Below are 11,859 nucleotides of genomic sequence, written 5' to 3'. Positions count from 1 at the left end.
GCTTGGGTAATGAGTCTGACGACTGCTTTAGAGTTTAGAGCTTTTGTATCTCATCAAGGTTTGAGGCCTGCTTCGGAGATGGGCTTTATGAGTGCCCTCTTTATTCCTATTTCTATAATTTTTTCATCCTCACCCAAAAATGAAAACCCCAATCTGCTCTCAAGTCCATTTCCGTATGAAGATTCCCTCCTTTGCAACCTTGCTGTCTTTTTCTAAGAAAATCCATCTCCACCAAAAGTTAACAAGTATTAACAAAATTATAGAAATTTTTGTTAACAGAACATTATTATTTCAAAATGATGAAAATAATAATTTTCAAGTACAAATACGAGTTCTTGTAGGGGAAGGACCAAAATTCAAGTTTTTAGAAAAGAATTTCATACACAAACACACTTAAATTAGGTTTGAGTTAGGTTTTTATTTCAAAAAAAAAAAAAAAAAGATCACCTTTGGAGTTTTTTGAACAAGCAAGATTGAGTATTCATCATTAATTCAAACCCTCCCCAGTTAAATTTTTATTTGAGTAATCGTAATCAATCCTACCCACACAATAATTTTCATATTTACAAAACTAAAATACTCCTAGTCCAAGGTAAACTCAAAATTGGATTAAAGTCCTGCATAGTTTTTTTTTTTTTTTGGAAAACTCAACAGTAGCATCTCTAGAAAATTTTTTAGAGTAGTCATAGTGCATCTTTTAATATCATTTTTTTAGGAAAAATGAAATCATATATTATTTTCAAATAATGGTTTGAACGAGTTATAAACTTGAATAATTAGGAATTTTTGTTTATAAATAGGCTTTTTGTTGAATAATTTTTCACTTGTTTTTGTTTGAATTATTTTTGTTGTTATTGGCTAATTTTATTGTTGTTATTTATGGCATTTTCTTTTTTGTTTAAGGGGTTAAAAATTATGTTTGAGAGGTCATAATTATTTTTAGAGAATTGTCCAAATTAAACTCAGTAACTGCTTACCACATATGATTTGTTGTGAAATTATTGTAAAAATGTTGAAATGTAACATTACTCTTATTTTTATTGAACCAAAATTATTATAATCTTCAAGTTAGGGTGTTCAATAATTTTAGATTGGTTACAATATATTTTTCAAATATATATATATATGGAGACAATCACAAAAGTTCCAAAATCTTGTCTATAACCTTCTCTTTTCTTTTCTTTTTCTTTTTAATGTGAGTATCTATAGCATCTTGATATTAGTGAATTAAATTTTGATAAAATTCAAATTCACTCACTTTAATTTAAGATTAAAAAAAAAAAAAAAAAAGATACGATAAGTGGATTGCTGCATGACCCAGAAGTGGTTGACCATACGTGACCCACATGGACAACATGGCTCAGTCAATTCAGGTGTCAATTACAACATTTCCTGCGCTTGTGGCTACCACAATCTAAACATATGCTCATCCCCACCGTCCATCGCTTTTCAACTTTAACGCGGATGAAAGAAACCGCGTCCTAATTCCTCGGCTATGAACCCGGGGCCTTGTCCGGTCCGGTTCAACTCGGACCGTTTTGCTGCACACATGTACATAAATGCCATTATTTGTCCTCTTTTTTTTTTGTTCGCGTTCCTCGTAAAACTAAAAGGTTCCCAGAAAGAAAACGATCGAGAAAGAGATCCAAGAATTATTCCGCAAATCTTTTGATCTCTTTTCTGTTTTTGGAATCTGTCCCTTTCGATTTCCAAAAATGCCTCGAGGGACAATTGAAGTTCTTCTTGTTAGTGCTAAGGGACTTGAAAACACCGACTTTCTCAGTATGTTTTTTTCTTCTCAATTCTCAATTTCCCATCGATTTCTCTTTTGAATATTCAATTTTGATCGGTTTGGATTGGACCCTTTTGATATATTGTCTTCTTTAAGATCTGGGGCTCTGTTTGGTAGCTAAGAAACTGGAGGAAATTAAAGAAAATATAGCATTGTAAATGATGTTTGTGTGAAATAATTTCTTTACGTAAGTTATCATGATCGGACAATCAAACCAATCCAAATATGCTCATGAATATAGCTCATCATACCTAATTAAAATATGCTTGCCAATAGCCATAATTGTTTCTTCGTTTTCCTGTTTGTTTGTTTGTTTTTTTTTTTTTTTCAATGAGTGGGTTCCTGTATGAATTGATGAGGTTTAAAACTTTAAATGAATATGAGCAGATGACATGGATCCTTATGTCATTCTCATTTGCCGCAGTCAGGAGCAAAAAAGCAGTGTTGCATCAGGTAAGCTCTCTCTATTTAGCTCTGATTTTTGTATGTCTACATTTCATCTTGATGGAACAGATACTGGACATAATTTCTACCAAAAGAAAAAATTCCTGTAGTGATATGTTTACAGAATCAGATGTTATGTTCATGTTCTTTTATTATAGAGAAGATGGGCTAGGTAATCCTCTCTATTTTTGACATATGATATGTGCAGGAAAAGGGACACAGCCAGAGTGGAACGAGAGTTTTGTCTTTACCATTTCGGATGCTGCTTCAGAACTCACACTGAAAATAATGGACAGTGATACTGGTACTGCAGACGATATTGTAGGAGAGGCAACGTGAGTATCCCAATCTGCAGAATTTTTTTTGATCTAAGTTTGTGATATGTTCTGTTCTCCCTCTTGTACTTACCAGGGCTGACACTAAGCATTTTGGGGTTGGGCAAGAACTAAAATGAAGCATTTTTTTTATATATTTATGTATTAACTAAATTAATATTTATTTAATATTTTTTATATTATAATATATTTTATTTAAAATCTATTTTTCTTGTTTTTTGAGATGCAAATTGACTAATTAAATTTTTGTATTCAAATTCTTCTAAAATCTTATTCTCAATTTGATAGTATAACTAATTTACTTAATCTTTCTTGAGATATTGTTGATCTTAGGTATGATTTTATTAATTTTAATTTTGACTTAGTTAACATGTAGGGTTAGTAAAAATTTATAAACAATGCATGTATTTGGAAATGAATTTAATATTTTTATATAATTTAGTATGTCAATAGAAGTATATTCTTTTATTAGTAAAATTTCTTTTAAAACTTTTAACTCTGAAAATAAATCTAAACCATCAATATCATAATAAACATCATGTTTGAGAAAAAATTCAAGTTTAAGACAGTATTTTTGCAAATTATCATCATCTAGCTAAGAGAGAGAGACGGAGAGCAAGAGTGAGAGAGAGAAAAGGTATGAGTAAATTTTAGGGATTTGAAATTTTTTATTTGTTTTGATTTGAGATCTCAAATTATGACCAAACTGACCGCCATTCATTGAAGGTTGGATTTGCCCGATCCGATCAACCACTCAAGTCAGCGGCAGGTTGAAATTTTGACCCTCCAAGCTGGTCGGGTCGGTTCTAGGTTGGGCACAAACCCAACCTACACTAACCTGTGAGCAGGCCTAAGTACAACACCTTATCACTCTTATCTGGAAATTATCAACACATAACAGCTTATGCTATGAAAGTCATTTTCCAGATTAAAGCATTTCCTTTTACTTAATTGCATTATACCCTCTTCCATATTTCCTTCATATACCAACAGAGAGTTGCATCCCCTAGGAAAACTTGGTTAGTATTGACCTTGGATATTACTCAAAAGTCACTGCATTTTATTTTAAATAGGTTTTGACGGAATGAAGTTAGTAGTTTGTGTTTGTATCAATGTAATCACAGGAAATATATAAATGTGAGCAATTCCTTAAATTCTAAATACCGTTGGTTTAGCAAGTGTTAGAAAAAATAGGTAAGAAATTCTTCAAGTTACAGAAGACTGCAGTGGACTCATCAATCTTGTGCAAAAAATAAAAATAAAAATATTTCGGGAACATCTGAATGCATCATCGTGCCAAAAAAAAAATGCTTGTAGCACTGAGAAGTAGATTGGATATATTCAGGCTCCTTTGTTTTAGAGTTAGCAAGAACCAAATTTTGTTTTGGAGCATAGATACTAACTGCTGCCCACATAGTAGGTGAAAATGGAGATATAGACAGAAGCATTGATCATCAAAATTTGACATTGTTATGATATTTTGATGATATCAAATGGGTTTTCTTGAAAAACACTTCAGAACCAAATATTATTTGCTTTATGATCATTGCAGCGTTCCACTAGAGCCGTTGTTTATGGAAGGAAGCCTCCCTCCGACAGCATACAATGTAGTTAAGGACCAAGAGTTTCGTGGAGAGATTAGGGTGGGCCTCACTTTCACTCCTGAGGTAATCCTCTGTTTTTTATAGTTTAACTGATCACAGGTGCCCTGTAGGACTTTTTTCTTTTTGCAAATGCATACAATATTGTACACATTTGTTTAGTCTACAACGTAATATTCACATTGTTAGTACAACGTAAACTAAGAATTTTTTTTAACTTAAATGTAAAAGCATTATGATAATAATATTAATGAGCTAATCGAAGCTTTGATTGCCTGTTCATTATAGGAACGTCATGACCGGGAGTTCCGTGTGGAAGAGGAAACCTACGGTGGATGGAAACAGTCTGCATATACAGACTGATCAAGTCTTATTTAGCAGCTTTATGATCTGGGGATTGAAATAAATACATGCTGTTCAATTGATTTCAGTTTTCCCTTTCCCTTATTAATGTGTTGTAATTCAAGAACGTTTTCTATCATGGTGGGATTGAGTAAGTTATTTGGTTTGAACTATGTGATTAACCATTATGTTGCCTTGTTTTGTGATTGCACTAATTTTGTCAAATCAAGTTGAATGAATATGCTTATGCTGGTAGAGAATGGGGATGGAATAGTCCTAGATTTGGATCTTTTCAAACTAAAAGAGAGATAAAATATATATATATATATATATATAGTTTCATTAATGGACTTTTGGCCCTCTCTCTTTCTCTCTCTCTCTCTCTCTCTCTCTCTCTCCAGTAACAATGAATTTTCAAATTTGGATAGTTTTTGTACCTTACAAGGTTATAAAGTTATTTCATGTTTAGTAATAGATAATAGGGGCATTTTTCCTCAGTTTTTTTTTTTTTTAATGGATAAGATATCAGAAAATTTGTGAATACAAAAGTCACGACCAACTGAAAGATACAAGAATAAAAAGTATAACTAAGCAAATATGCTTGGTGAAGCCCTATAAGAAAATTTGTATGATCTCAGAAAAGCTGGGCAGCAGAGCCCAAAGGAAAATATAATCCAAACTCAGTTTAAAGTTTAAACATCAAACCACCAAAAAACAAAACATTCTCATGAAGAGAATTATATGGCTTTCTTGTGAGCTTCCACTGTATTTTCCTTTTTCTTTTCCAGGAGGTCTCTCTCCAGTTCTTGTCAGCTAATCCATTATATTTCTGCTTAATTTGACTACTTTGTAATAACAAATATGTTCAACGACTCCAGAAAATACGTGCACAAAGCAGAATTGAGATTGAGTTTGTATTTTCTTAACCTCTTGCTGCCTGGATTCTTCTGGACCCTGGTTTGTTTTTGGAGTTGATTGGAAAGTTATCTTGAATCGGGTTGCCTTCTGCATCTTTAAATCTAGTAATTTGGTTTTCCCTGCTCCTGATGGAAGTTTTGGTTTGAAAGAAACTGTTTTGGTGATACACAAAAGCAAGCCAACATAACTTCTTCATTGTCATAACTTATGGATCAATATCAGATCATCAAGATGAAAGTACAACCTGCCAAAAAGCTAAATAATGCTATCACCCAACCTTTAACTCCTTACTGCAAGGATTTTAGGTGTGGGACAGTGGAGATCTTACCACAGAACCTCTCTCACTTCTCTGAATAACTACCAGTGACTCAGGAAACCTCTCATAAAATATGTTATACAACTACATAGAATCTCTATTTTTTCAATTTCTATGGAGTTACAGTAGAAGAAACTGACCACAAAAAAATATGTTAAGACAACAAATGGAAGCAGATGATTGATGCTTGGTAAAATTTTGATAAACTTTGGTGATTGAATATTAATCTTGGAGATGAAACATTTCCCAAGGCATTCCTTTGCACCCTCATGGGTGGCTCAATACATCAAAAGTAAAAAGCTTTGTTTCATATCTGGAGAAAAGTCAATAATCATTTATGCACCATTAGTGAGAAACATTTGTTCCATAATATACTGAAGTAATGGTATAATTCTGTTTTGCACACATGGATTATGTTTGTGCCATTAGTTTTATCAGATATACATCTACTTATAAAATAAAATAAAAGTTTTATCAGATATACGTCTAATAACTAAAGTATTATGTAGGTTGCGGTTGAGAAGCATAAGGGTGAAGGATTTACCACGTGGGTGGATAAAGGAAATCAAGATTAAAAAGAATGCACATGGAATTAGAAGGGACCCGGTATGGAATTTGTTATGCTACTGTTTGATCCAGTTGCAGTGCTTTTCTTCCCCCTCCCTCTCTCTTCCTTCTTCACACCTGCACACACATAAAGACGAGTGTGTATCTATGCCAAATGTGCATCCTATCTAGCGTAGACAGTTGTCAAATATGTGCAATTTATTTAACGAGTTATGTATTAATGTTTTCAAAATATTACCACTATATATGAAATTTGATTGGTACCTACTTGCTACAGTATTACACGGATCCCAAAAGTGGATATGTTTTCCGCTCCAAAAAGGATGTTTTGCGCTATCTAGAAAGTGGAGAGATTAGTAGACATGCATTGAAACCAAAGAAAAGTTGCATTAACAATGCAGAGTTGATTAACAGTGAAATATCAGTAAGTCTGCACCTTATTTGGTGCTTCAGTAAATGAATACTGTGTTGTGCTGTTTTCAGCATTATTGTTCTCTCTGTCATTCCTTCTTTCCTTTGACAGTAAACATGCCCAGTTACTTTCATGTTTGGTCTGTGGGTTCTATGCATTTACTAAGTTATCAGTATTAGTATGTATACTATGTCTAAAAATTTTGAATTAATATTCATATTCTGTAAGTTTTCAGGATGTTAGAAAGGGATGATGCCCTGTGTTTACTTAGAAAAGAAAAATACCATTGACCAAAATAAGTTTGAAATATGACTAATGTAACTAAAATTTTTGTAGTAGAAATCTAAAAGGTATTCTTTTGTGGTAATACTGAACTAGCAAACATGGAAATGCCATAAAGAGGTCAGGAGCATTTCAAATCAAACCACAGAAGACTTATCAGGGAAAAAATCAAACCAGAGAAGACTAAGAGTAAACTGAATTGAACATTGAATTTCATAGCTAAGGTTCTGATACACATTACTTGTAGCTTATTTATTGATGTGCTGCTGAAATTGAAGGAAAGATGATACCCTATGATTGCATTTAATAGCTGAATCTGTAGCATTATAACATTGGATAAAATTTTAGTTTCATATAAACTATAGAAAATGAATGGTGAAAAAACCATCTTTACACTTAGAAACAGGAGGAATATAATGTATGTAAAACTTCTTTCTGCATCTTCAAATTTTTTACTACAATTTGTTAAAGAATCCAAATTTCAAAAAGAATCACATATATATATATATATGGACAAGCATTATTGTCGTACACACCTTAGGCATTTGGTGTCAAATGTTCATTTTACGGTATTGTTCAAACAAAAACTGAGCCAAGAAGCTCTAAGTCAAATGGTTCTGCCTTCCATTGTAATAATGAGGCAGATGATGAGATCATGGGTTCAAGACTTTTTAAGTGCATATGTAGCTTACCCATAAAAATTCAAACAATAATTGAGATCAAGTTTGATGGATCTAAAATAGTATAATACATCATTACATAACACCGTTGCACCTATGCCTCCAATATTCGGTTAGCAAACCCTTCCTAAGTGGTTGAAGCTGATGCTGTTGCTTCAAATAAGTTTTACAAAAGTAACAAGTAATGTATTAAGGTTGCCAGATCATGCCATTATTTAATTTATGCAATGATTTCTCCCATATTTTAACTCAATTTTATATGAAATTCTTAAAACTTGTCATGTAACACCCTACAATGCTCAGTTTTATAACCTACCAATAATAATATGTTTCTCAAACAACGAGACAACATACTAATTATCATTGATTAACTACCACTTCCAGTCCCAAAAAGAATAACAACCTCTTTTCTTCCTTAAGGCTGTGCAAAAACTATATGCATTACCATTTTCCATTTTTACTGTATTATTCTTTGAACAACTCTCCATTCATCCTGTGTAAAACTAATCTCTAATTCTTTCTTTGTTTTAAATTTAGGCTGCATTTGTTACACCTGAAAATATTAGGTGTTTGGTTTGATTGCAAATGCTGGTCAACTTGAAAATATCTTCAGGTTGACTGAAAATTTTGGGCATTTTACCGTAAATCATTTTAAATCCCTATTTTCAGTCCAAATATTTTACGCCCTCTCTCTACAGTTAGATCAAAGGCCTAGACCAAACCCTTCTCTCTCTCTCTCTCTCTCTCTCTCTCTCTCTCTCTCTCTCTCTCCAGCAGCGGCTCTAGGGGGCCCACAGAGACAACCAGGCAAATGGCAACTCATGAGGTTGATGGTGGTGGTGTGTGAAGCGGCCCAGCAAAGTTACGGCTGAAATCTTGGTGACGACACAGCAACTATACTGACAGCAAGGTTGTGTCAGCAATGTACTTTGGGTTCGCTGGTGTGATGGGCTTCAATTGTGGGGTTTTGGGTGATCAAGCTTGGGATCTGCAGCATCTGAAATCCTGATCTCACCCTCTCTCTCTCTCTCTCTCTCTCTCTCTCTCTCTCTCTCATTATTCATTTCAAATTATAACTTCTCTTTTTTACTATTATTCTTAATTTTTTTTCGATTGTTTGTGTTGTAATATGTTATTTTTTATCTGTTGGGGAGCAAAGAAAACTTGAGAAAGTAGTTGAAAATATGTTTTCCAAAGCATTTTTCAAGAATGCAACCAAACACTTGAAAATATTTCTTTTCCGGGAAATATTTTTTTCGGTCAGAAATTATTTTCAGGTGAAACAAGTGGAGCCTTCTTTTGTGCTTTTAGATTTTGTTCTTTGGTATCATCACAGGTTCAATTTCAAGCATGCCAACTTTATATCCTCATAGCAAATGATGGAAAAACCATCCATGTAGTAAACAGTTGGCTCACCTCTAATGCATCCTCCTTTACCTGCCTCCACAAACACCAATGGTTATTTCCAAAGTTCCGTTATTAAAAATATTCTGAATACTAAATCCCCCAAATCAAGCCTGATTCTCATAGAATGCAACTATAACCATGTGGATATGGCTACTATCTTGGGAATCATATTTATTGGATGCTAGCAATCTTATAAAACCACACACACAAAATCTTAGAAAATCATACTGGGTTTGTTAGACTTTTCCATTATTTTTTGCAGTTGCAACATTACTAGGGAGGATGATTTATATTTATAATTTTGTTTTCTTCTTTTCTTTTTGCCCATTTTATAGCCATCATCTGCAGCTAAAAGGCAGAAATTAAATCACCCAGCAACCAGACGGAGGCTTTTTGCAGGTGAGAGGTCATAGATGATGAACAATTCTCATAACATGATTGTCCAAATATATTAGTCAGTCCAAGTCGGAGTGGTCCAATAATGAATCAGTTATTTCTAAGCTGCATTGCTTTCTATGTTAAACTTAACTGCAGGTAAGGGAAATTCTGCTCTATCATTAGAAGGTAAGGGAACTTCTGCTCTATCAAAAAAAGGTAAGGGAACTTCAGCTCTATCAAAAAAAGGTAAGGGAAGTTCTGATAAGAGCAGCTTAGAAGCAGCTGAAGGCAAGAGCACAAAGAGAGGGCAAGGAAATAAAGTATCTGCTGAACAGGAAGATGCTTTTGCTCCCACAACTCAGATTGTCCAAGACAAGAATTTGATAGGGAACACAAATGAGTTTGCTGAAATCAAGGAAAATTCAAATCCGGGCAGGTCAGCATTGCCAAAAGCTAATGGATCCCAGAGAAAAGGTCAACCAGAAAGTCTCCCTGCTAAATCTGAGCCTGTTTTAACTCCTACAGCTAATACCCTGCAAGAGAAGAATGGCTTTGAGAATGTGAAGGAAAAGAGAAGCACTAGGAAAAATCAGATTAACTCGAGCAAATCCAGGAAGAAGAAAGAGTTTAATTTGCCTTTTCGGTCTTCGAAACGACTTGCTGGGCTTGAACCTGAGCAGATTGTCAACTCAGTTTCCAGTCACCAAGCTTTTCAAGTTTCAAGTAGGAAGTTTGGTGAAAGTGGAACCAGTCCAGATGCATGTTTGGCCACAAATAGTTTTTCAAATGAAGCATCTCAGCAGTTCAAGGATGAGCAAGGAACAATGAATGCACCTCAATCTTCTCTGGACGTGAATGATGGATTACATGGAGAACCATCAGACAAGAGCAAAGAGCCTCATAAAAAAAACCTAGCTGCTAACATAGAGCAACTGGAGATGCTGGAAACTGGAAAAGTGGATGAGGAGAAACTAGAAGAACAACAGCACTGTCTGGTTGAGAATTCTTGGTCAGACCCATGCCTAGAATTCGCAATCAAGACTCTAACAGGTGCATTACCACTGGAGAGCACTTCTAATGATGGGCATGTTTTGATGCCTTCAGCTGACATCCCGCAAATAGAAAACTCCCTTGAGGGTGGAATAAAAAAGAGCAGCAATAGAAAAACTCAGGTCAACTTGAAGAAATCCATGAACAAGAAAGAGCTTAACTTGCCTTGTCGGTCTTCAAAACGAGTTTCAGGCTTTGAACTTGAGATAATGGCAAACACCATTTCCAGTGAACAAGCTCTTCAAAATACAAGTAGAGAGACTTGTGAAAGTGAAGCCACTGTACCTTTGGTTTTGGCAGATGGAGCATCTCAGCAGCTTGAGGCTGGACTTCACATGGAGTTTGCACATCATGCTTCTACCATCATAGACACTCCATTACTTGGAGATTCATCAAACAAGATCGAAAAGCCTCCCGCAGTTGAAGTCCAAGTTGTTCCTGAAGAGCAACTGCAGTTGCCTGAAACTGAAATAATGCCAGAACCACAGGAGCTACCCTTTCCCTTCAGTGATTCTTGGTCTGACCCATGCCTAGAATTTGCATTCAAGACTCTCACAGGTGCAATACCTGTGGAAGATAATTTGGCACAAGGATACTTCCAGGAAGAACTTGACATCTCTCACACGAGGAGGGATAGTAATTTGGCATTGCCAGATTTTGGCTCACACAACTTTTTCCAAAATGATATTACTTCTCATTTTGATCTACCAGAAAAATCTGAGACAGGACATCAACCATCCATGAGTTCTTCACTCTCACCCCCAGGAACTGTGAGCTTGCCGAGTTGCAGTGGAATTGGTTCTCAGCCTTGCTTGGAGGGCAATAAGGACCTTCATGGAAAGGTTAACTCTTAGAAAAAAAGACACCTACTTCGTTGGGGTAATCAGCAGTACTCTACTTTTTGAATCCCAGCGAAGTGCCCCTCGCAATTTGTCTTTTGTAATGTTTGTAATTAGACCACGATGGTCTGTTTTATATGCTTAGAAGATCTAGGAGCCATAAAAAAGAAAGAAAGAATTTGAGTCACTCTTAACTGTTGTAAGAATTTTTCTTTCGTTTTTTTCTTTGGGCCAAATGGATCATCAGGTTATTAACTCATTATTCAAATGTAACTGACAAATTCTGAATCTGAGTGAGAATTAGGGTATCTTATACAGCTTATTTGCTGAAACTTAAAAAAGACACCTACTTCGTGGGGGTAATCAGCAGTACTCTACTTTTTGAATCCCAGCGAAGAGCCCCTTGCAATTTCTCTTTTGTAATGTTTTGTAATGTTTGTAATTAGACCACGATGGTCTGTTTTATATGCTTAGAAGATCTAGGAGCCATAAAAAT

The 11,859-nt window shown here is 34.8% G+C and overlaps 2 protein-coding genes across 2 annotated transcripts; both read left to right on the top strand.

Annotated features, from left to right (window-relative positions):
• The first annotated feature begins 1,568 nt into the window (after positions 1-1,568).
• On the top strand, positions 1,569-4,774 carry LOC112029743 (elicitor-responsive protein 3). The gene is made up of 5 exons (XM_024062434.2): positions 1,569-1,782; positions 2,180-2,245; positions 2,445-2,571; positions 4,124-4,238; positions 4,461-4,774. Exons 1-5 carry the CDS (start codon positions 1,716-1,718, stop codon positions 4,533-4,535), a joined length of 450 nt encoding a protein of 149 aa, XP_023918202.1. The 5' UTR covers positions 1,569-1,715; the 3' UTR covers positions 4,536-4,774.
• A 1,430-nt stretch (positions 4,775-6,204) lies between these two features.
• On the top strand, positions 6,205-11,653 carry LOC112029691 (uncharacterized; the record flags this gene model as incomplete). Its single annotated transcript, XM_024062381.2, has 4 exons — positions 6,205-6,354; positions 6,593-6,739; positions 9,432-9,495; positions 9,631-11,653. Coding segments are annotated over 4 exons (2,109 nt in total), but the record flags the coding sequence as incomplete, so codon positions are not given.
• Positions 11,654-11,859: the final 206 nt, after the last annotated feature.

Source organism: Quercus suber, unplaced genomic scaffold (genome assembly GCF_002906115.3).
Source record: "Quercus suber isolate HL8 unplaced genomic scaffold, Cork oak 2.0 scaffold_44, whole genome shotgun sequence".
NCBI lineage: Eukaryota > Viridiplantae > Streptophyta > Magnoliopsida > Fagales > Fagaceae > Quercus > Quercus suber.
The sequence above is the reverse complement of the archived record's forward strand: the minus strand, read 5'-3'. Positions and strand labels throughout refer to the sequence as shown.

Bases quoted from the DNA above. Each gene is read 5' to 3' on its own strand.
- LOC112029743 (XM_024062434.2), top strand. From the start codon at position 1,716: ATGCCTCGAGGGACAATTGAAGTTCTTCTTGTTAGTGCTAAGGGACTT. The intron at 2,572-4,123 runs GTGAGTATCCCA...TGATCATTGCAG, and splicing joins GATATTGTAGGAGAGGCAAC to CGTTCCACTAGAGCCGTTGT. The intron at 4,239-4,460 runs GTAATCCTCTGT...TGTTCATTATAG, and splicing joins GCCTCACTTTCACTCCTGAG to GAACGTCATGACCGGGAGTT.